Source organism: Gossypium raimondii, chromosome 6 (assembly GCF_025698545.1).
Source record: "Gossypium raimondii isolate GPD5lz chromosome 6, ASM2569854v1, whole genome shotgun sequence".
NCBI lineage: Eukaryota > Viridiplantae > Streptophyta > Magnoliopsida > Malvales > Malvaceae > Gossypium > Gossypium raimondii.
This window is the reverse complement of record NC_068570.1, coordinates 57,982,828-58,009,621: the sequence shown is the minus strand read 5'-3', so window position 1 is coordinate 58,009,621 and position 26,794 is coordinate 57,982,828. Positions and strand designations below refer to the sequence as shown.

Sequence of the window (26,794 nt, the reverse complement as noted above, 5' to 3'; positions counted from 1 at the left end):
TGATAGTAATTGACTTTTCATGAAGGAAGATGTAATGGTTACCACGAGATAAAATAGGATCACATTGGGAGAGCAAATTTATCCCAAAAAGATTAAAGATATCCTATGAGGGTAACACACTTTTAACAAGGTCATTAGATGAGCATGATCGAGTTACTTTCGTAATGGTATGCCATTAGGGAGAGCTTAGTCATGATACTATAATAGAATGACTTCGTGACTAAATGATCCTAAATTATCTTTCTGTATCCGACCACGTAATACCGCTTAATATTTGTTTAAACATTAGACAACCAATGAGCAAATATTTGCTTTGCTTGCAAAAACCACATGGGGACATTATACAAAGTATATTAATGTAATCCATGAATTATTTTATTAATCAATCTGTTAGAAAAATTTACAAGTTTACTAGTACCCTTGTCTCAAGACAAATGCCACTAGTCTTGAGAACTAGATGAGTTTGTCTTGAGACCAATTTGACATGTCTTGAGAAATTAAGCAATTAAATGCATAATAAGGTAGGTTTTTGTTCTAACGGTCTTGAGGCATGCTCTTATTATCTTAATACTTAATGGTCAAATGGCCTAAAATGCACATTTTCATTCATTCAACCCCAGTTAATTGTACCTAAAACATATCCAAATATTATGTCAATGCTAAATCACACATTAACACATGTAAAAACAATCAACCACCATCAAATTATAGTATCCAATGCATTAAGGTTTAACCTATCAACTAACACATTCAAACCTATATAAATAAACATAGATAATCAATAATCAAAGGATAAAACTTAACTTTTAAAACTTTGTAGGTTATAATGCCAAAAGTATCAAATGTTAACTTAAACATACTAACTAACCTCGGTAAATGCTATATGACCCAAATCAGTTATATACATACAAAATAGCAAAGAGGTGACTTCTTAGATGAGTGGGAGAAATTGGATGCTTGACTTCGAGTCTACTAAGTTCTTATTTGAGATATACGCACGGAAAGAACAAAACTATACGCTGAGCAATACGGTTCAGTGGTGCTAACATGATTAAAAAAAGTAATCATTTATAACAAAAATAAACATATAAATTTAATATGAAATCCAACCATAACTTAAATCATGTTTACATTTTTTGTCTCATGGTTTTAATATCCTACTTTCATGCTTACATTCATATTTTGCCCAAAAATGATATTAACACATTTTGTGCTTGCACAAGCTCGGCCTGATCCAAAAAGTAGGTCTAAAAATGTGTCCAAGCCCACCCATGTTTTTTCAAATATCTAGCCTAAGCCATTTAAGTCCGCCCATATTATTTTTAAAAAAAATTAATATTTAATAAATTTATATATTTTTATTTACCAAAATTTTATATATAATTATCTTAATATTTTTAAATGTTTACTTTATAGTAGTATTATATATTAATATATATTTAATTCGTATGTTTTATAAATTAAATAATATATAAAAAAAGTATAATTTGAAATATTACAAACTTAAAAAACGGATTGAGTCGGGCTCGAGCCTTAAATGTTCAAGCCCAAACTCAGACCATATCGTAAAAGATTGATTAATTGAATGTAAGATTAGCATTGGATAAGAATTCTACAAATATTCGGGATCTAAGGATCAGAACGAGATTTACTTACCTTTTCTTGGTAAAGATTTGGGATCCCACTTGAGAAGTTAAAAATTTCCACCGCCAGTTTACCAACTATTTACTCGTATATGTTTATACTGAAAACTAATTATAAGCTAATATCTAATAGAAATTACATCGAATTAATTAATAAAATTTTATCAAATTTTTATTAATTAATACAATATAAAAAAATGATTTTAATTATATTTTTTGTGAAAATAATTAAATTAGTTTATTAGATAACATCATGTGCATAGCACATGCCATTGAAACTACTGAATAATTTAAAAGTATTAGCATTTTGAATTTTTTGACTCTATTTCATTTTAAAAAAAGTTTGATAACATCATGATAAGTGCTAACATGATTTAACCTCATTTTTAATGCATTTTTGAGTGATTATTTGATGTTAATTGTGAATTTTATACTCATAATCACTTAAATTCATGTTTTAATGCTTAATGGAGCACTTGAGTGTAAAACAAGCAAAAATCGGAGTGTCAGATCAAGCTACAGGAGCCACATAGGCTGAACCATTCCACATGGCAAAATAGGATTGAATCGTCATAGAATATTGAAGAAAACAACTTGAAAAACACCATTGAAGCCAATTTTGAAGCAGATTTCCGTCAAGATTGAAGATTCTCAATTGATTTTTAAGGAAGTTATCATGAGTTTCTTTATTTCTTTTGGTTATACTAAATCATGGATGTTTCCATTTTCAAGCATGAACTAATTTTCTAAATAACTAGGGGAGATTTCTGTCGTTTGATTTTTATTTTACGTAATAAATATTTAGTTTCTTGTTTTAAATTATGTGTGTTTAATTCTTGGTTTGATATTTCTAGATTATTAATTTATATTTGATGTGCTTAAATCGGTGGTTGAATAGACCCTGTTTAAGAGTAGATCTTGTATAGTTGAGTGGAGTTGCATGCAATCCTAGAAATAGGATGACATAAATCTACCGAATTAGAGTCAAATCTAATAGGGAAATCCATAACATGAGTTAATGCGATAATAGGGTTTTAATTAGAAAGAAATTTTAATTAATCAACCTAGAGTCAATTGCTTTTATGCTCAAAAAAGAAATTAGCATAATTTAGGAATTTTTACGGATTAATGTATTAAATAAAGAAATTGTGTAATTTAGGGATTGACTCGAGCTCAAGCCTTCAATGTTCAAACCCGAACTCAGACCATATTTAAATAAGCCTAATATTTTTACTTAAATTCTATCAAATTTCAAACCAACCTTTAGGCAGCCTAGTATATACCCTCCCCTTAAAATTTATCTTTCATATTTAATACTCATATTTAATAATGACAATTAGTGATGGAGGTGTAAAGTCTTATATTTTATCTTTCATGTACTAATGGCAACTAGTGGTTGTGGAGTAAAGCTTATAAGATGAGGACTTTGTTCATGAATAGGAAGAAAATGTGGAGGCTTAAGATAGGGGAAGGTAGCAATGATCCCTAATTACAGATTCAACACACAATTATCCAATTCAAAATTTCAGATAATTTGATTCACTAATTTCAACTTAAAAAGTGAAATAAACGAAATTACCGAAAAGATCCCGAAACACGAGCTTCGTCGAACGGGTTACACAAATTTAACTTTTCTTTCATTTTTCTCTTTTTTTCCTTTTTTCCTCTTTTTTCCTCTTTTTTCCTTTTTTTCTCTTTTTTTTTCTTTTTTTTCTTTTTTCTTTTTTCTTCTCTCTTTTTTCGGCTTTTTTTCTTTTGGGCTGGGCTTTCTTCTTGCTTTGCTTATCTTTGGTGGGCTTCTTTGCTAGTCTTTGGGCTGCTGCGTTGGGCTGCTTCTCTTGGGCTGCATAAAGTGGGCTCAGCTCTTGAAATTTGCATAAAGTGGGCTCTTCTTGCAGACACTGCTACTTGATTTTGTTTCTGCTTTCTTCTTTTTTTTCTTTGTTTGGGCTTCTCTTTGGGCCTGCTAAGCTGGGCTACTGCTGGGTCGGGTTGGGTCACCGGATCGGGTCGGGTCAGACCCGAGTCGGGTCGGATCGGCCCGATTTAAAAAAGAAAAATTCATTTTTCTTTTTTCTTTCTTCTTCTTCTTCTTCTTCTTCTTCAAGCCCAAGGTGCCGCCACCGCCGCTTGCTTCCGCCGTTTTCTCCTCCGGTGGCCCGCCGATGGTCGGCCCCTCTTCCCCTCTCTCTTCTTTTCCTTTTCTTTTTCTTTCTCAAAGCTTTTTTTTCTTTTTCTTTGAAAATTTTTTTTTGGTGATGGGGGGTTCCGATTTTTGGGGTTTTAAGCCCAATTTATATCTGATTTTCGTGTCCTTTTTGCAGGGATTAGGTGGCTAGGGGAGAGGGAGGCCATGCCTTAGGCCGGTGGCCGGAAATCACGGGGTAGGTGTGCAAGTTGCTGCCAGATTTCGTAACGAGATCGTGATATTTGACTAATTTCAAATCCCTCACTTTTCAATCTCTGCAGATTTGGTAAATGACTAATGCTGAGTCCCAGTGTACTTCTAAGATTTCAATTTTCCTCTCGATAGCTGCACGAAGTCCCATGATGCAAGCTTCATACTCTGCTATATTATTGGTACAGAAGAAGTTCAATCTGGCAGTGAGCGGGTAATGATCTCCTTCTGGTGACACTAAGACTGCTCCGATCCCATGCCTCAATGCATTCGATGCACCATCAAAGCTCATCTTCCATGATTTCTTTTTTGATGACTCACCCTCTTTTTCTGAAATGCACATCAAGTCTTCATCTGGGAAATCAAATCTCAAAGGTTCGTATTCTTCCGCTGTTTGACTTGCCAAGAAGTCAGCTATCGCGCTTCCCTTTATCGATTTTTGGCTCACATACACGATGTTATACTCAGTCAGTAAGATCTGCCATCGTGCCATTCTTCCTGAGAGTGCAAGTGACTCCATCATGTACTTTATTGGATCCAGTTTTGAAATTAACCATGTCGTATGATACAACATGTATTGTCTGAGCCTTCGAACAGTCCAAATCAATGCACAACAAAACTTCTCAATTGAAGGGTACTTCGCCTCATATTCTGTGAACTTTTTGCTGAGGTAGTAAATTGCCTTTTCTCTTTTCTCTGACCCATCATGTTGTCCCAGTATGCAACCCATTGAGTTCTCAAACACGGTCAGGTACAATATTAAGGGTTTTCCAGGGGTCGGCGGTACTAGCACAGGAGGATTAGACAAATACCGTTTTATCTTATCAAAGGCCACTTGGCACTCCTCGTTCCATTTTCCTGGATTATATTTTCGAAGGAGTCGAAAAATTGGATCACACTGATTGGTAAGTTGAGCAATGAATCGAGCAATGTAATTCAACCTTCCTAAAAATCTTCTGACTTCCTTTTGTATAAAATTTGACATTTCATCCTCTTACTTTTACAATTTAAAATCCTACTCCAATAATTATCGTTATTGCCAATTTATACCAAAATTTGTCAATTTAACATGTTTATTTTCTGTAAACCATATGCCATATCATTGAGGATAGACTAATCAAAATTTCGAGTTGACAAATTTTGATAGAAAATACTTGTGATTTTAATGATTAGACTGAAATATTTTTTGACTTAACTAGACCGAAATTTTAAATAAAAAATTGAGATTTAATTTGTCGCATTTAAATACAGAGACTAAACCTCAAATTTTGTCAAAATATAGGGACCAACAATATATTTTTACTTTCATATATATATATATATATATATATTTTTTAATTATATAAATACTTTTTTGTCCTTGTTGATAAAAGGTATACACACCCATTGAAGGAAAAGAATCGAACTTGGTAAATACTGCACAGGCTTTGATGGGTTTAATTATTAGTGGTCAGGTATGCTTTACTTTCAATTGTCTATTTATCTTATAATCCTAATATGCCCAAATAAAGAAAGGCTTAACACCGAGTTTAGTCCTTAATCTTTACATTATTTTTAATTTGGTTATTATTATTTAATTAAATTTAGCCTCAATCTTTTAAAATAAAAGTCAAATTTGACCATCAACATTTCAAAAAATTAAATTGTTATTTTTTAACGAAAAATTAACTAAAATATTAAATTCTTAAACATGAAAACTAGCATTACAATCCGCATATACTCCATGCTATTTAAAAGAAAATGAACTTTTATATACTTTTTGAATTTAGAATTTTTATCTTTTCAAATATTTTTATAAATTTTAAATTATTAGTTGACGTGACATATAAGATAAATAATGTTATGTTAACGCGAAATACATGTGAACTACCATGTCAATATTGTTAACAAATTAACGTTTGAAGGTAAAATTTTGCATTATTCCAAAACTATATATATATTCTATACTTAAATTTATTGCTATGTTGATTTTCTTTATCACAATACATATATCCGTATGTTACTAAATAGGCTGAGAGGGATCCTACACCTTTGCATCGAGCTGCAAAATTGTTGATAAATTCTCAGTTACCAAATGGTGATTTTCCCCAGCAGGTAAGTTTCTTTATGTATATACATGCATCATTAAGAGAAAAGGGAAAGGAAAAGGGTAAAAGTACTAATTATGCTATTTATTAAGAATCAGATTATATTTTATCTTTTTATTCAAAAAATGGATAAGTTAGTCTCTATATGTTAGATCAAAGAGCAAAATAATTTTTTGTTAAAAATTCCATCTATTTCTATTTTTAAATCTGGTCCTGTACATTAGAATGAGATACATGTGACGTGCCATATTTGTCTAGTTATTCTATCAGTCACATAAGTTTTTAACGGTAGAATTAGATGAAAATTTTAACAAAAAGGAACAATTTGTTCTTTAATCTAGTATATAAGAATTAATTTGTCTATTTTTAAATAATAGAGTAAAATATAATTTAACTCCTAATACAAATATTTTCATAATACTTTTACCGGAGAAGGATATATATATATATTATAATATTTTTGTGATGATGTAATTTTTGGATCAAATGGCAGGGACTCGGTGGATCTTTCTTTAAGAATTGTATGCTACACTATCCATTGTATAGGAACTTTTTTAATTGTAATTAAGAAATTGTTCTGTGTCAAATTTTATTTTTTATTTTTAATTACAACCTAACCTTTTTTTTGGCCATCAAACAATTCATTCTTTCATTGCAAAAACAAATCATACAAATACACTTGTACATCATCATGAAACACCTATACCAAGACAAAATAACAAGCATTTAACCAGGAGGTAGGAGGATTGATCTTCACCCATGTGAATGGAACACAATTCATGACCAGTCGTTTACCTCTTCGGAGAGTAGTCGCGACGAGAGGATTTTTCGAGGCTGGAAGCCAATCACCTTCAAATCAAATTAAAATGAACTCGCTGAAAATGCTCTCGACTCTAACATGCCACTCAAAGTCTACCTTCACCTACGCACAAAAACAAACATATTCACATACTAAGCATTGAAAACTCACTGGTGCTAACATAATTTAAATTCAACGCATTATTAAATTAACCCATAAAGCATAATAAAATGACACATAATTAAGTCGAACATACTAGAATATGCACAAGAGTTGGGCGGGCATAAATGCACCGATAACCACAACCACACTAGTATACCGCTCCTACTCCTAGGGTATTTGAGCTAGTGATATGTTCTCGACCGCTAGGGTATTAAAGAACTATCAAATGATAATTTGCGCTCAGCACTAAAGCTCCCACCAACATGACAAACCCTATGGAATGCCTATCGGATTCGAACAGATTGGTTTAATAAAATTATTCATAAATTACATTAATACCTTTTATATATTGTCCTCAATAGTTTTTCATGTAAAGCAAAATGGAAGCAAATATTAGCTCACTGGTTATCTAATGTTTAACTAATACTAAGCGGTATTACATGGTCGAATATAGAAAGAAAATTTAGGTAAGTAAAAGCTCAAGTTCAAATAGATAAGGAACTGAAAGCTGGTACATTGGGTATACGACTTTTGTGGTATGTAGCATCATTCACAATAGTGAAATTCATAGTCCAAGACATGAGAAAATAATATTCTCTCATTAGTATTACATGATAGATGAAAAGTAAACATGTCCATGGTTTGTTCATCTTTGTGATGAATGACTTGATTGCTATTTGATAGTAATTGACTTTTCATGAAAGAAGATGTAATGATTACCACGAGATAAAATAGGATCACATTGGGAGAGCAAATTTATCCCAAAAAGATTAAGGATATCCTATGAGGATAAAACACTTTTAACAAGGTCATTAGATGAGCATGATCGAGTTACTTTCGTAATGGTATGTCATTAGGGAGAGCTTAGTCACGATACTATAATAGAATGACTTCGTGACTAAATGATCCTAAATTGTCTTTCTGTATCCGACCACGTAATACCGCTTAGTATTTGTTTAAACATTAGACAACCAATGAGCAAATATTTGCTTTGCTTGCAAAAACCACATGGGGACATTATACAAAGTATATTAATGTAATCCATGAATTATTTTATTAATCAACCTGTTAGAAAAATTTACTAGTTTACTAGTACCCTTGTCTCAAGACAAATGCCACTAGTCTTGAGAACTACATGAGTTTGTCTCGAGACCAAATTGACATGTCTTGAGAAATTAAGCAATTGAATGCATAATAAGGTAGGTTTTTGATCTAACGGTCTTAAGACATGCTCTTATTATCTTAATAGTTAATGGTCAAATAGCCTAAAATGCACATTTTCATTCATTCAACCTCATTTAATTGTACCTAAAACATATCCAAATATTACGTCAATGCTAAATCACAAATTAACACATGTAAAAACAATCAACCACCATCAAATTATAGTATCCAATGCATTAAGGTTTAACCTATCAACTAACACATTCAAACTTATATAAATAAACATAGATAATCACTAATCAAAGAATAAAACTTAACTTTTAAAATTTTGCAGGTTATAATGCCAAAAACACCAAATATTAACTTAACAACATACTAACTAACCTCGGTAAATGCTATATGACCCAAATCAGTTATATACATACAAAATACCAAAGAGGTGACCTCTTAGATGAGTGGGAGGACTTGGATGCTTGACTTCGAGTCTACTAAGTTCTTGTTTGAGATATACGCACGGAAACAACAAAACTATATGCTGAGCAATACGGTGCAGTGGTGCTAACATGATTAAAAAAAGTAATCATTTATAACAAAAATAAACAGATAAATTTAATATGAAATCCAACCATAACTTAAATCATGTTTACATTTTTTGTCTCATGCTTTTAGTATCCTGCTTTCATGCTTACATTCATATTTTGCCCAAAAGTGATATTAACACATTTTGTGCTTGCACAAGCTCGGCTTGATTCCAAAAGTAGGTCTAAAAATGTGTCCAAGCCCACCCATGTTTTTTCAAATATCTAGCCCAAGCCATTTAAGCCCGCCCATATTATTTTTTAATAATTAATATTTAATAATTTTTTATATTTTATTTATCAAAATTTTATATATAATTATCTTAATATTTTAAATGTTTACTTTATAGTAGTATTCTATATTAATATATATTTAATTCGTATGTTTTATAAATTAAATAATATATAAAAAAGTATAATGTGAAATATTACAAACTTAAAAAACGGATTGAGTCGGGCTCAAGCCTTAAATGTTCAAGCCTAAACTCAGACCATATTTAAATAAGCCTAATTTTTTTTGCAAGAATCGTAAAAGATTGATTAATCGAACGTAAGATTAACATTGGATAGGAATTCTACAAATATTCGGGATCTAAGCATCAGAACGAGATTTACTTACCTTTTCTTGGTAAAGATTTGGGATCCCACTTGAGAAGTTAAAAATTTCCGTTTACCAAATATTTACTCGTATATGTTTAAACTGAAAACTAATTATAAGTTAATATCTAATTGAAAATACATCAATTAATTAACAAAATTTTATGAAATTTTATTAATTAATACAATATAATAAAAATGATTTTAATTATATTTTTGTGAAAATAATTAAATTAGTTTATAGATAATTTAAAAGTATTAGCATTTTGAAATTTTTACTCTATTTCATTTAAAAAAGTTTGATAACATCATGATAAGTGCTAACATGTTTTAACTTCATTTTTAATGCGTTTTGAGTGATTATTTGATGTTAATTGTGAATTTTATACTCATAATCACTTAAATGCATTTTTGAGTGATTATTTGATGTTAATTGTGAATTTTATACTTATAATCACTTAAATTCATGTTTTAATGCTTAATAGAGCACTTGAGAGTAAAACAAACAAAATTCGGAGTGTCAGATCAAGCTACAGGAGCCACATAGGCTGAACATTCCACACGGCAAGATAGGAGTGAATTGTCATAGAATATTTAAGAAAACAACTTGGAAAACACCATTGAAGCCAATTTTGAAGCAGATTTCCGTCAAGATTGAAGATTCCCAATTGATTTTTAAGGAAGTTATCATGAGTTTCTTTATTTCTTTTGGTTATACTAAATCTTGGATGTTTCTATTTTCAAGCATGAACTAATTTTCTAAATAATTAGGGGAGATGAACCCTATGATGGATTCTGTCGTTTGATTTTTATTTCACGCAATAAATATTTAGTTTCTTGTTCTAAATTATGTGTGTTTAATTCTTGGTTTGATATTTCTAGATTATTAATCTATATTTCATGCGCTTAAATCAGTGATTGAATAGACCCTGTTTAAGAGTAGATCTTGTATAGTTGAGTGGAGTTGCATGCAATCTTAGAAATAGGATGACATAAATCTACCGAATTAGAGCCAAATCTAATAGGGAAATCCATAACATGAGTTAATGTGATAATAGGGTTTTAATTAGAAAGAAATTTTAATTAATCAACCTAGAGTCAATTACTTTTATGCTAAAAAAAATTAGCATAATTTAGGGATTTCTACGGATTAAGGTACTAAGTAAAAAAATTGTGTAATTTAAGGATTGACTCGAGCTCAAGCCTTCAATGTTCAAACCCGAACTCAGACCATATTTAAATAAACTTAATATTTTTTACTTAAATTCTATCAAATTTCAAACCAACCTTTAGGCAGCCTAGTATATACCCTCCCCTTAAAATTTATCTTTCATATTTAATAATCATATTTAATAATGACAATTAGTGATTGTGGTGTAAAGTCTTATATTTTATCTTTCATGTACTAATGGCAACTAGTGGTTGTGGAGTAAAGTCTATAAGATGAGGGCTTTGTTTATGAATAGGAAGAAAATGTGGAGGCTTAAGATAGGGGAAGGTGGCAATGATCCCTAATTACGGATTGAACACGCAATTATTAATTTCAACTTAAAAATCGAACTTTTTAATATCCTTGAAATCCAGTTCATTGCATTAGCTATGCGGTAATTTAATTATAGAAATAGTACTAATTATTTCACATACTCGAACATAAACATTATCAAAGCAAAATAGAATGCATTTTTTTATTTACGTCTCTTAAAACCCTAATATACAAAATTCCTGTATTTTACTACACTCCGCTCAAATCTATATATAATTTTATAGCTATACTTTACGAACCTCAAATTATCAAAAACACCTTCTTCTTCTTTTTCTTTCTAAAACTCATCATGGTTTTAGTTTATAATTTCTAATAGCTTTCTAATATATATATATATATATATATATATGATATTTTCAATGTAAGGGTAGCATTAGATATATTGGGAACAATTCTCACAGGTCCTTATCGCAATAAATGATAGTGATGGTTGTTGTAAAATTGGGTTCCGAGATGATGATGAACATGATAGACTATTTGAGACTTGATTTTTTCTACATCACTGATGTGGTAGGTTTCTTGGGGGCTCTTGGAAGTAGTTTCTTATTGATCAAAGTTCATCATCAGGTTGGCTTGATGATAGTGGGGCTGGAATACAATTTTCAATGTTTTGATCGAGGTCTTGCATTTTTGGTTTGTTTGTGAATGCTTCTAGTGTTGTGAGTACCGCGCGCCAGTTTGTCTTTCTCATCTTTTGGAATTATTTTTCATATCATTTGTGCATAAGTTTGCAGTGTATTATTTATCATTTGTACTATGTACTATGTCTTTATATAATTATTATTCACTGTTTCTATCAATAATAATATTTTCTTTATAAAAATTTATTTCAAGTTATGATTTTACTATGAAAATGATTATTCTCACAAGAAGTCCTTAGCTATTTATTTATTTGGATTTTCAAAGTCCTTCCCCTAGAGGTGTTACGGGTCGGGTTGGACTTAATATTAACACAATTTTAGCTTTCACAAGCCAGTTCGACCAAAAATATGGGCCTAAATTTTGCCCAAGTTGACAAATATTTTGCAAATAAATAACTGAATCCCATTCAAGCCCCAAATATTATTTTAAAAATATTAAAATTTTATTTAATATTTAATAATATAATATTTTTATTTATGAAAATTTTATATATAATTATCTTAATATTTTAATGCTTACATTATAGTAGTGTTATATATTAATATAGATCTAATTCTTATGTGTTATATATTATATAATATATTAAAATAAAATAAAATAAAATATTATATTATATTATAAACTTAAAAAATGGATCTAACCGGACTCATGCCTTGAATGTTTAAGCCCGAGCTCAGACCATATTTTAAATGGGTCTAATTTTTTGCCAAAACCCAATTTTCGAACTAATGTCTTTACACACGCTACCGTCTACCCCTCCCCCTTAAATATTATCTTTCACTTATTAATAGCAACTAATGCTATTGGTGCAAAGTTTGTATATGATGATGACTTTGTTCATGAAAATTTAAGGAAGAAAATATGGAGGCTTAAAATAGGGGAAGGTGGCAATGATCCTACCTTTATAGTACCAACAATTTTCTGGAGAGGCAAACGTGGGAGTTCGATCCAAATGCAGGCATAGCTGAAGAACGAGCTAAGGTTAAAGAAGCTCGTCTTAATTTCTACAACAATCGGTATAATGTTCAACCCAGTTCTGATCTCCTCTGGCAAATGCAGGTACATCATTTTCCTGAATGTAACATTTTATAATATAAAATAATTAAACAGACTTCTGTAAAAATAAAATATCGGTAATAACAATGTATCGCAAAGAAAAAAGAGAGAGAGAAATAAAGAACACACAGATTTTACGTGTAAACCCTTTCGAGAAAAACCACGGGTAGAGGAGAAGATAATTCACTATGTCAAATTCGAATGATTACAAGAGGAATAGACTATGTCTATTTATAGGCTTGTAAAACCATATTCTAATAGGAGTGTAGTAAGATTGAAACACCTTATTCTAATCAATATCAAATAGATGGAGTTTAATAATGTTTAAAAAACCTTATTCTAAAATAAAATGAAAGAAGTATAGTTCTATAGGAATTTTACTTTTATTTTATTTTACCACTGTATTTTATTTAAATAAGGAATACAAATAAGGATTCGGGTCACTTAATTCTAACAGTCTCCACCTTGACACGAATTCTCAATGAACAAGTTCTTCATCATGAACTCTCAACAAACAAGTTCTCCACCTCTTCCATAAAACCTTTTAAGGGTTTAACTAAAATAAAATGAAAGAAGTATAGTTCTATAGGAATTTTACTTTTATTTTATTTTACCACTGTATTTTATTTAAATAAGGAATAAAAATAAGGATTCGGGTCACTTAATTCTAACAGTCTCCACCTGGACACGAATTCTCAATGAACAAGTTCTTCATCGTGAACTCTCAACAAACAAGTTCTCCACCTTTTCCATAAAACCTTTTAAGGGTTTAACTTCAACAATGAACACCAATCAAGTCTAAGCAATGCTCAAACTTGATTATAGGAAGTGACTTAGCCATTATATCTACAGGATTTTCATGAGTACTAATTTTGCTCACAACAATATCACCACGAGCAATAATATTACAAACAAAATGATATCGAACATCAATGTGTTTTGTTCTCTCATGAAACATTTGATCTTTTGTAGGGAAGATGACACTTTGACTGTCACAAAATACTGTATTGATTTGAAGGTCTTCATTGAGTTCACTAAAGAGTCCCTTCAACCAAATAACTTCTTTACAAGCCTCAATAATCGCCATGTACTCAGCTTCAGTGGTAGACAAAGTAACTGTAGTTTGCAAAGTAACTTTCCAACTGATTGCACAACCTCCAATTGTAAAGACATAACCTGTGAGAGGTCTTCTTCTATCAAGGTCTCCAGCAAAATCAGCATTTACATACCCAATGACTTCATATCTAGTTCTTCCAAACTGTAAGCAAACATTAGTAGTACCTCGTAAGTATCTTAAAATCTACTGAACTACTTTCCAATATTCTTTATCGGGATTCACCGTATATCTACTAATTGGACTGACTACATATGATAAATTTGGACGTGAACAAACCATAGCATACATGAGAGATCCCACTGCACTAGAGTATGAAACATGTGACATGTACTCAATCTCATCATCTGATTGTGGAGACAAAGCCGATGAAAATCTGAAATGGGCTGCTAAAAGAGTACTAACAGGCTTAGCATTCTGCATATTGAATCTGCAAAGAACTTTCTCAATGTACCCCTTCTAACTTAGGTACAATTTACTTACTTTTCTATCTTTGAGAATCTCCATACCAAGTATCTTCTTTGCTGGTCCCAAATCTTTCATCTCAAATTATTCACTTAGTTGAGCTTTGACCTTTCTTATCTCTCTTTTATCTTTTGCTGCTATCAACATGTCATCAACATAAAGGAGTAGATACATAAAAGAACCATCACTGTTTTTCTTAAAGTAAACACAACTGTCAAAGCTACTTCTTTTAAAATCATGAGAAGTCATAAAGGAATCAAACCTCTTGTACCACTGTCTTGGTAACTGTTTCAAACCGTAAATGGACTTTTTAGCAAGCAAACATAGTCCTCTTTTTCTAAGATTGTAAAACCCTCTGGTTGTTTCATGTAAATATCCTCCTCAAGTTCTCTCCAAAAATATAGTTTTTACATCTAACTGCTCAAGCTCCAAACCATGCATGGCCACAATACCAAGCAAAGCTCGAATCAAACTATGCTTCACAACTGGGGAGAACACATCTGTGAAGTCCACTACTGGAATCTAACTGTAACCCTTTGCAACAAGCCTTGCTTTATATTGGGGTTCTTCAACTCCTAGAGTCCCCTATTTCTTTTTAAACACCTATTTACAACAGACAACCTTTTTACCTTTAGAAAGTTTCACAAGATCCCATGTTTTGTTTTTATGGAGTGATTCCATCTCCTCTTGCATAGCAAACATCCACTTTTCTAAGTCTTCGCAGCTAACCGCATCAGAATAATTAGATGGCTCTTGGTTTGCATCTATATCTTCAGCCACATTTAAAGCATAAGCAACTAGATCAGCCTTGGCATACTTCTTTGGAGGTTTAATTTCTCTTCTAGTTCTATTTTTGGCGATAGAGTATTGTGGTGAATAAGCAACTCTATTTTGAATTTTTGTACTGACTTGAGGAGTCGACTCTATTGTAGATTCTGGATTAATCTGATGCTCCACCTGCTTTTGATTTTCTTTATTGGAAGAGTCTTTAAGATATGAGTTAGGTAGGATAGCAGTTTCATCAAAAACAACAGCTTTGCTAATCACAACTTTTCTATTTTCAGTACATCATAACTTATACCCTTTTACACTAGCTTTATAACCAAGAAAAACACATTTAATGAATCTCGGTTCCAATTTTCCATTATCAACATGAGCATACACAGAACACCCAAAAAGCTTTAAATCAGAATAGTTAGCAGGATTACCAGACCATACCTCTTGTGGAGTTTTTTTCTCAATGGCAACGGATGGAGATCGGTTGATAAAAAACATCGATGAAATTTTTTGACCTAAAATGACTTTGGTAAGTTGGCATTTGACAACATACATCGAACCTTCTCCATGATCATTCTGTTCATTTGTTCTGGAACGCCGTTTTGCTGTAGAGTATGACGAACTGTCAAGTGTCTCATGATCCCTTCTAACTTGCACAGTTTATTAAACTCATCAGAACAGAGCTCTAAGCCATTGTCTGTGCAGAGATATTTTATTTATTTTCCCATCTGTTTTTCAATCATAGTTTTCCAAGACTTAAATGCGGAAAACACATCACTTTTCTGCTTCAGGAAGAACACCCAAATTTTTCTAGAAAAATTATAAATAAAAGTTAGCATATAATTAGCTCCACCTCTCGAAGGCACTCTGGATGGGCCCCACCAATTAGAATGAATATACTCTAATGTTCCCTTTGTGTTATGGATTCCTCTGGTGAATCGAACTCTCTTTTGCTTCCCAAAAAAGCAGTGCGCACAGAAGTCCTCTTTTGCTTAATTCTTCCATGCCATTCTCACTCATAAGCCCTAGGTGCATATGCTAAAATTTAGTAATATCATCATTTAACAAGGAAGAGGATGCGATAGCTGCATCACCAGTAACAGTAAAACACTACAAAACATATAACTTGGCATTCTTTGCCCTTTCATCACAATGAGAGAACCTTTGAAAATCTTTAAAACCCCACTTTCAACTGTGTATTTGTACCATTTTGAATTAAGAGTACTTAACGAAATTAAATTTATCTTCAATTCTGGAACATGTCGTACGTCCTTAAGTGTCCTAACAACTCCATCAAACATCTTAACTTTAACTGTTCGAACACCTGCAATTCTATATGAAGCATTATTTCCCATCAAAACTACACATTCAGATATTGTTTTGTAAGTTGTAAACCAATCCCGATTGGGACTCATGTGGAAGGTGCAGCTTGAATCAAGGATCCACTCCTCGCTTACTTTAGAATTATTGACAGAAGCGACTAGAATTCACCATCACTGTAGTCTTTTACAATATCAGCTTTACCAAAATTTTCTGGTTGTTTTCTATTTTGATTCGTAGCCTCCCTTTTGATCTTTTTTGTAGCTTATAACACTCAGATTTAATGTGTCCTTTCTTCTTGTAGAAGTTACAAGTTTTACCTCTGTTTGAAGACTTCGATCTACCCTTAGATTTACCGCAAGGATTCCGTTCCTATGTCCTTTCACGATCATCATCAGCATTCCGATCTTGTCTTTCACAAATAATGAGACCCTCTCTCTGAGAGTCGGTTTTAACCACAAGATGCTTCATCTTATCATACGAGGTTAAAGAATCATAAATCTCATCAATTGTGAGAGACTCGTGGCTATATAAAATCGTATCTCTAAAGGTTGAATAAGACGGGGGCAACGAACAAAGTAGAATCAACCCTAGATCTTCTTTATCATACTAAATCTCTATGGCCCCCAAGTTTAAGAGAATCTTTTTAAACATTGTTAAGTGTTCGTGCACAGATGCACATTCCTCCAAACAATGAGTATAAAGACGTTGTTTCATATGCAGCTTGCTAGTTAGAGTTTTCGACATACATATTTGTTCCAACCTCGTCCATAATCCAGTGGCGGTCTTTTCCTTCATCACATCTTGCAAAATTTCATTAGACAAATGCAGATGCAACTAAGTTAACATTGAAGGCATCTTATCTACCCTTCTAAGTCTATCTGTGCAAGAATTGCCTGCATCTTTATCTGCCACAACGCGAATCAGGTGTTGTAATCCAACAGCAGAATTTCATACTTCAAAGACACCATTACCGTGATTGAGATGAATAACCCAAAAGCTCTGATACCAATTTGTAAAAATAAAATATCGATAATGACAATATATCGTAAAGAAAAGGAGAGAGAGAGAAATAAAGAACACACAGATTTTACGTGAAAACCCTTTCGGGAAAAAACCACGGGCAGGGAGAAGATAATTCACTATGTCGAATTCGAATGATTATAAGAGGAGTAGACTATGTCTTTTTATAAGCTTGTGAAACCATATTCTAATAAGAGTGTAGTAAGATTGAAACACCTTGTTCTAATCAATATCAAATAGATGGAGTTTAATAAGGTTTAAAAAACCTTATTCTAAAATAAAATAAAAGAAGTATAGTTCTATAGGGATTTTACTTTTTTTTATTTTACCACTGTATTTTATTTAAATAAGGATTCGGGTCACTTAATTCTAACAACTTATTTATCATTATTTATATATTTGATGAATGCAGTTTCTAAGAGAGAAGAAGATGCAACAAACCATTCCCCAACCAAAGATAGAGGATGGTGAAGAAGTGACATATGAAGTTACAACTGCAGTAGTGAAGAGAAGTGTCCACTTGTTTTCAGCTCTATAATCAAAACATGGCCATTGGCCAGCTGAGAATTCTGGCTTCATGCTTTGTTTTCCTCCTTTGGTCATATCTCTATGTATCACAAGTCATCTCAATACTATATTCTCTCCAGAGCATCGTAAAAAAATTCTCCATTATATTTACTATCATCAAGTAATAAATATAAATATAAATATATATGTATTGAATGGTGGATTGATAATAAAAAAAAAAGAAAGTTTGTTTTGGCATGGCAGAACGAGGATGAAGGATGGGGATTATACATAGGGGTCAGAGTACAATGTTTTGCATAGCTCTTAACTACATTTGTATGCATTTACTGGGAGTAGGACCTGATGGTGGCCTTAATAATGCTTGCAAGAGAGCTCGAAAGTGGATTCTCGATCGTGGGGGTGTCACTACTATTTGCTCTTGGATAAGACTTGGCTTTCAGTATGTTGTGGCTTTCAGTATGTTTTCTTCCTTTTATTTACCATAAAACTTGGATTGGTGGTAACTCAATCTTTGTTTTTAAAATAAAAAGTTGATTCCCAAAAAGGTTTCGACAATCGTGATTGAAAGCATGTGATACGAGCCAAGGAGGTGACACTCAAGGGGTTGTTTTTCCTAGTGGTCCAATCACTCGAAGTAAGGCACGACAATTAAAATCAAAGATGAATGCTTTTGTCCAAGACTTTGTTGCTACAAATTTAATTCATCATGTTCGTGACATTGACAAATACGGGAATGCAATTCACTGGACCAATCTTGGAATAGTGAAAGCTCATAAATTGGTGGATTAATCTTTTATGTATCTCATTATTATTTACTTAATTCTCATTGGTTGGGACACATCATTTATGAGTTAAGTAATTTTATTGGTTAGGTTATTATTTATTTATTTTCTTAGATAATTTTAAAGAGTTTTATTAGGATTCAATTACTCTTTTAAGAGTTTTTATTAGGATTCAATTACTCTTGTAATTTGCCTATAAATAGGCTTGTTTTCTACACATTAGAGGATATATAAAAAAGAGAGTGTTTGTTTTCTTCCAAATTTGTGTGAGGCAAATTTTTGAGAGTAGAGTGATTCTTCTCTTGCTATTTAGTTTGGAGTTTGTTACTTTCGAGGGTATTTCAGAGTTACAAATATTCAAATTTCTTTCCCGTTCATCGGTGTTTCTAGAGGTTCTTCTTCTAGGGGTTTCGTAGGGAGCCGCTCAATCATTCGCGTTTTTGGTTGTAAGTTAACCAAGGGTTCCATAGGGCAAATCTATCCTTTTATTATTATTATTTAATTAATTTTATTTATTCTCATTTTTATTTCTAATTTGTGTTTCTCTTGTGTCTAGATCCGGGGTTCCGCATCAGTTGGTATCAGTCTCAAGCTATTCGATGTTATTTTTGAAGCTAAAATCAAATCCGAAACGAGTCAAAATACCAAAAACACTTTTCATCGGTTTTGTCGATTCTTTTTTTTTTTTGAAGTTTGTGTTTATTCTCCTCTTATTCTTTAAAAAAAACAACAAAAAGAAAAAGAAAAAAAGAAGAAGCAAAAAGCGCAAAAAAAGCACAAAAAAAAGTTACCTACCTTTCATACGTAGGTTTCTTCTTTTCCTATTATTGTTATTATTTTTTATTTTTTTCCCAAAATTGAATTTCTTTTCCTTCATCTTTTCTTGACTCAAGTATAATTAAAGCTTCAATTTTTTTTTTGAAAATCTTAAGACACCGAACGTTTCTGATTTTTGTTTTGTTTTTTTTTTAAATTGGGTAGAGTTTTCTTAAGTTTTCTTCTTATTAAAGCTTTTCTTTAACTCTAGAGCTAGGGATCGTTGCAGGTCTACGTTTTTTATTTCTCTTACACTTTCTAACACTTTGTTTCTTCTTGTGTTAGCAGATATTAAAAGCACGCACAATTCTTTCATCCGTGTAGCCTCCATTACAAATTGCCTCGTCAAGTTTATTGGCCTCTTAAAGCAATTAGGATCTTCATTGTTTCTTTGAAGTTTGCACCTCCGTTATTTGATCTTGATTAGTAACCCTCTCCAAACATATTTACAAGTTTTGAATCATTCAGAGAGTTATTCTTTTGAGAGCTAACGAGTGAGGTTATTATTATTTTTTCTTTCTTGTTCCTGTTTGTGTGATTTTTTCACAGATACCATGTCGATCACTAGATCCCAAACTAGTAAAAATGAAGAGGATGAGCAAAAAAGAGAGAACGATCCTTTGGTCGAGTTGTTACAAAAAGAGATGAAAAAGTTGTAAACTCAATTCGAACATCGCATGACCCAGATGTTACAAGAGCAAAGGGAGTATCTTGATACAAAACTTACAACTCAAGAGAGATACATTGCCGATAATTACAAGAAGTTGAACGAAGGCTTTATAAGCCGATCAAATTCACGAGATCGAACTTTTAAACGAAGGGAGGACCATGTTTTTGATGATGACTTTGAGTCCGAGTATGTACCTAGAGAAAGATTGGAGCGAAACAATGACACCCCCAAACCAAAATTTCCTTCTTTTTTAGGGAAGAATGATCCTGATGCTTACCTTGATTGGGAGGAAAAGATGGAAGCAGTCTTTGCTTGTTACAATTACTCTGATGAGAAAAAGGTAACATATCTGTCATTGAGTTCATTAATTATGCACTAACATGGTGGAATCAATTATGTAAAAGCGAGATTCTTTATAGAGAGCAACTTTGTTACTACTTGGGTTGAAATGAAGCGCATCTTGCGAAAACGGTTTGTTCCACCATACTATTCTCGAGAACTCCATCAAAGACTCCAACATCTTGTTCAAGGAGATAGATCTGTGGATGACTACTACAAAGAGATGGAGACTATTCAGATTAGAGCTAATATTGTTGAAGAGGCTGAGGTGACTATGGCTAGATTCCTTACCGGCCTAAAGCCTGAGATTGCAAATCGAGTTGAGTTACAACACTACATGGATGTTGAAGAGATGCTTCAAACCGCACTCACCATTAAAAAGTAATTATGAAAGAAAGGGACACCGATGGGTGCTAGTTCAGTTTCTAATCCTGCTTGGAGAGGAAATTGGCAAAAACAAGATGATAGATTGTAGAATGAGAGAGATGCACGGTTCAAGCCAAATGAGCCTAGAACTTACTCCAAAGATAGATGTATGCCTAATTCATTTAAAGGTTCTACTTCTACTAATCGAGCTCCATCTTCTTCTTCTACTTCTCCTAGTGCCATTAAGCAGCCAAAAGATATTACCTACTTCAAATGCCAAGGAAGGGGTCACTATGCTCAAGAATGCCCTAATAAAAAGTCATTGGTGATTCGAGAAGATGGCGAGGTTGATTTTGAGTCCAATAACAAAGATGAGATGCCTCCTTTGGAAGATGCTAATGATGTGCATACTCATGATGAGTATGAAAAATACTTGAAGTATGGTGAGAAAGCACTTGTTGCTCGAAGGGCTTTAAATGTCCAATTTAAAGAGGAAGGGCGCGAACAAAGAGATAACATTTTCCACACGAGATGTTTGATTGGTGGACAACCTAGTTCATTGATCATCGATAGTGGAAGTTGCACCAATGTGGTAAGTTCTTCCCTTGTTGAGAAACTTGGCCTACCTTGTGTGAAGCATCCAAGGCCATACTGCTTGCAATGGCTGAATGATAGTGGGGAGGTAAAAGTATCTAAACAATGCTTAGTTTCATTTTCCATTGGTAGATACTCTAATAAAGTTTTGTGCGATGTTGTTCTAATACAAGCTGGGCATATATTACTTGGACGGCCATGGCAGTTTGACCGACGAGTAAATCATGATGGTTTCCTTAACCAATATACCTTTGTGTTCCTTGGAAAGAAGTTTACTTTAGCTCCACTTCCTCCTCAAGAAGTCTACAATGATCAACTCAAACTTGCTAGTGAGATGGGTAAGGGAAGTGAGGTCAAATCATTGAAAAAGGCAGAGAGTAAAGAGACCCTTAGTGTTAAAAGCCAACTTAAAGGCCCAACATTGGTGAGTGATTGCACACACAAGTCACGAGATGAGAGAGTGAGTTTATTCGCTAGGTTTCGAGATATCAAATTTGCTCTTTGTACAAAACAAACATTTGTAATTATTAGGTTTAGGGAAAACTTTGTTTTGACTAACCCTAATACACATTTGCCTAGTTGTTTTGTTGATCTTTTGCAGGATTTTGAGGATGTATTTCCTTCTGAAATGCCTAAGAGATTACCTTCTTTACGAGGGATTGAACATCAAATTGACTTTGTGCCTGGGTCGAGTATTCCAAATAGACCAGTCTATCGAAGCAATCCTAAAGAAACTAAGGAGTTGCAAAGGCAAGTTGAAGATCTCTTAGAGAAAGGATTGATTCGCGATAGTCTAAGTCCTTGTGCGGTTCCTGTACTTCTCGTCCCAAAAAAAGATGGTTCTTGGAGAATGTGTGTTGATTGTCGTGCTGTCAACAAGATTACGGTAAAGTATCGATATCCAATTCCTCGATTAGATGATATGTTGGATGAGCTTAATAGTGCATGCATTTTCTCTAAAATTGACTTAAAAAGTGGTTACCATCAAATAAGAATGAAACAAGGTGATGAATGGAAAATTGCTTTTAAGACTAAGTATGGCCTGTATGAGTGGTTAGTCATGCCATTTGGCTTAACTAATGCTCCTAGCACATTCATGAGATTAATGAACCACATACTTAGACATTTTTTAGGAAAATTTGTTGTTGTGTATTTTGATGACATACTGATTTATAGCAAAACTTTGAATGATCATGTTGGGCATGTTAAATTAGTACTGGATGTGTTAAGGCATGAACGACTCTTTGCTAATCTTGAAAAATGCACCTTTTTTATGGATAAGCTTGTTTTTTGGGTTTTGTGATAAGTTCTACAGGAATCCATGTGAATGAGGAGAAGGTAAAGGCAATTAAAGAATGGCATATCCCTAAAACTGTTTCTGAGGTAAGGTCTTTCCTTGGGTTAGCTGGTTTCTACCGTAGGTTTGTTCGTAACTTTTCCACAATTACTTCGCCTTTGACTGCACTTATTAAAAATGATTTATCTTTTCATTGGACAGATAAGCAAGAATTAGCATTTAATGAACTTAAAGATAAATTGTGTACTGCTCCTATTCTTGTTTTACCTAATTTTGAAAAGACCTTTGAGATTGAATGTGATGCTTTTGGTGTAGGTATAGGTGCCGTCCTCATGCAAGATAATAAACCACTAGCCTACTTTAGTGAGAAACTTGGTGGAGCACATTTGAACTATTTGACCTATGATAAAGAGTTGTATGCCTTGGTAAGGGCATTAGAAGTTTGGCAACATTACCTTTTACCAAAGGAGTTTGTGATTCACACAGACCATAAATCACTTAAGCACTTAAAGGGACAAGGTAAGTTGAACAAGCGACATGCGAGGTGGGTTGAATTCATTGAATCTTTTCCTTATGTTATAAGTTATAAGAAAGGTAAAGATAATATTGTGGCTGATGCTCTATCAAGGAGGTACACTTTACTTAGTACTTTGTATACTAAGTTATTAGGTTTTGAGTATCTCAAAAATTTATATGCCACTGATTCTGATTTTGCAAGCATTTATGACACATGTGAACATGGTGCATTTCACAAATTTTATAAGCATGATGGCTATCTTTTTCAAAATAATAGACTATGCTTACCAAGGTGTTCAATGCGAGAATTGTTGGTTCGAGAGGCTTATAATGGTGGTCTTATGGGTCATTTTGGAGTCACTAAGACTTATGATGTTTTACATGAGCATTTTTATTGCCTAACATGCGAAAACTTGTTGAGAAAATTTGCTCTACTTGCATGACTTGTAAACAAGCTAAATCCACTGTGATGCCTCATGGTCTATATACTCCTCTTCCTGTTCCTAGTTCACCTTGGACTGACATTTCAATGGATTTTGTAATAGGTTTACCAAGGACAAAGCGTGGACGAGATAGCATCTTTGTGGTTGTAGATCGATTTTCTAAAATGGCTCATTTCATTCCATGCCATAAGACTGATGATGCAACCCATGTTGCCGATCTATTTTTCCGTGAAGTTGTGAGATTACATGGAATCCCAGGGACTATCATTTCCGATAGAGATGCAAAATTTCTTAGTCACTTTTGGAAGGTGTTATAGGGTAAGTTAGGTATTAAACTACTTTACTCTACTACATGCCACCCTCAAACTGATGGTCAAACCGAGGTGGTAAATTGAGTTTTGGGATCTTTGCTTAGAGCCATAATAGGTAAGAATGTTAAATCTTGGGAAGAATGGATACCCTATGTTGAGTTTGCTTATAATTGTTCTGTTCATTCTTCCACAGGTTTTACTCCTTTTGAGATTGTATATGGCTTTAATCCACTTACTGTTTTAGATTTGCTTCTTTTACCTTTGAATGACATTGCTAATTTAGATGGTGAAAGGAAAGCTGATTTAGTGAAAGAGATCCATGAGAAGGCTCGTAAAGCCATTGAGAAAAAGAATGAGTCCAATGCACATCGAGCTAATAAAGGGCGAAAACAAGTCTTGTTTGAACCTGGAGATTGGGTATGGGTGCATATGAGGAAAGAATGATTTCCTTCTAAGAGAAAGAAAAAACTTGATGCACGAGGAGATAGACCATTCCAAGTACTCGAGAAAATAAATGACAATGCTTATCGCATTGATCTTCCTGGTGAGTATAGTGTTAGTGCTACTTTCAATGTTTCTGATCTTTCTCCTTTTGAATTTGATGTAGGTTTAGATTCGAGGACGAATCTTCTTGAAGAGGGGGAGAATGATACGAGCCAATGAGGTGACACTCAAGGGGTTATTTTTCCTAGTGGTCCAATCACTCGAAGCAAGGCACGACAATTAAAATCAAAGATGAATGCTTTTGTCCAAGACTTTGTTGCTACAAATTTAATTCATCATGTTCGTGACATTGACAAATACAGGAATGCAATTCACTGGACCAATCTTGGAATAGTGAAAGCCCATAAATTGGTGGATTAATCTTTTATGTATCTTATTGTTATTATTTACTTTATTCTCATTGGTTGGGACACATCATTTATGAGTTAAGTAATTTTATTTGTTAGGTTATTATTTATTTATTTTCTTAGATAATTTTAAAGTCAATTACTCCTTAAAGAGTTTTTATTAGGATTCAATTACTCTTGTAATTTGCCTATAAATAGGCTTGTTTTCTACACATTAGAGGATATATAAAAAAGAGAGTATTTGTTTTCTTCCAAATTTGTGTGAGGCAAATTTTTGAGAGTAGAGTGATTCTTCTCTTGCTATTTAGTTTGGAGTTTGTTACTTTCGAGAGTATTTTGGAGTTACAAATATTCAAATTTCTTTCCCGTTCATTGGTGTTTCTAGAGGTTCTTCTTCTAGGGGTTTCGTAGGGAGCCGCTCAATCATTGGCGTTTTTGGTTGCAAGTTAACCAAGGGTTCCATAAGGCAAATCTATCCTTTTATTATTATTATTATTTAACTACTTTTATTTATTCTCGTTTTTATTTCTAATTTGTGTTTCTCTTGTGTCTAGATCCGGGGTTCCGCATCAGCATGATTTGCTTATCGATTGTATGTCATAACACATCTGCATGGGGTGGATATTTGTGGTTGACAGAGGAGTTCCGTGGAGATCTAACGACATTTGAAGTCCTCAATACTATTGTTAGTGCACTGCACCGGAGATTTGAAGAGATTGGGTGATTTATGGCATTTTTACCTGCAGTTTTATCAGCATACTGTTATTGGTGGTTTTAACCACAACGGGATTAAGCCCTTACTATTTGGAATTCAGATGACGAGTTTTGGGGAACTCATGGTGTGTAGCAGATGAATGAGTAGGATTATTGGATTGAATCATTTAGCATGCCATATTCATATGTAGTTGTGTCGTGACAAATTGGTTGAACTATTTAATAATTGTATGTCTATTTGATTTATTAAATGCTTATATTTTTTAGATTCACATTGGGCTTTTTAAGCTCACCCCCTAGTTTACTACTTACGGATAACCTTCAAGAATAGGCTTAGATTCTACATACAGAGATATTATTTCGGGTTAGTGGCAACAAAGTTTATTTTAATTACTCTATTTATTTTAGTAATTTTATTTGGGATTGTAATTTTTATTTAAGTATGGACTGTGGTATATGATATTTTTAACAGGGACTTTTGCTTGCATAAGTTTTGACTACATTGGAAAAAAATTATAATTTGATTATGAAAACATAGACATTATCAAAACAAAATTTGAAATTAGTGAAAAGACATTTAAGTATGTAACAACCCTAATATCCAATATTTTTGTATCTCACTACTTTCCGATCGAATCTAAATAAGAATTTATAATTATACTCTAGGGACCTCAAACTAAAAAAAGGAAAACATCATTTTTCTCTAAAATCTATAGTGGTTTTAGTTTTAGTTTATACTTTCTAATAATGTTATGGCATATATATGATATTTTCCAATGTAAAGGTAGTACCAGATATATTGAGAACAGTTCTCGGAGGTCCTTATTATGATAAAGGACAGTGATAGTTTTTGTAAAATTGGGTTCTGAGATGATGATGAGGAGGTTAAATTATTTCAGACTTGGCTTTTTGTGCATCATTAATGTGGTAGATTTCATGGGGCTCTTGGAAGTAGTTTCTTAGTTGACCGATGTTCATCATTAGGTTGGTTTGATGATAGTGGGGCTAGAATACAATTTTCAATGGTTTGATCATGGTGTTGCATTTTTGGTTTGGTTCTGAATGCTTCTAGTGTTGTGAGTACCACCAGTTTGTCTTTCTCATATTTTGAAATTATTTTGCAAACATTCCAATTGTGCATAAGTTTGTAGTGTGTTATTTATCATTTATATTATGTGTTATTTCTTTGTATTTTTATT

The 26,794-nt window shown here is 32.8% G+C and overlaps 1 protein-coding gene and 1 pseudogene across 4 annotated transcripts in view; both read left to right on the top strand.

The window, feature by feature from the left end:
- LOC105772660 (lupeol synthase) overlaps positions 1-10,275 on the top strand; it is a 70,056-nt gene extending 59,781 nt beyond the window's left edge. For 2 of the 4 annotated variants that reach the window (XM_052632710.1, XM_052632714.1), the window contains one exon: positions 6,052-6,234. In XM_052632710.1, the coding sequence (XP_052488670.1) occupies positions 6,052-6,219 (168 nt within the window). In that variant the 3' untranslated portion in view covers positions 6,220-6,234. Of the gene's footprint in view, positions 1-5,414; positions 5,496-6,051; positions 6,235-9,913 lie in introns of those variants that run through there. The other 2 variants (XM_052632716.1, XM_052632715.1) reach the window with 2 other exon arrangements.
- Positions 10,276-10,901: 626 nt separating this feature from the next.
- LOC128041781 (beta-amyrin synthase-like) lies at positions 10,902-25,605 on the top strand (annotated as a pseudogene).
- The last annotated feature ends 1,189 nt before the right edge of the window (positions 25,606-26,794 follow it).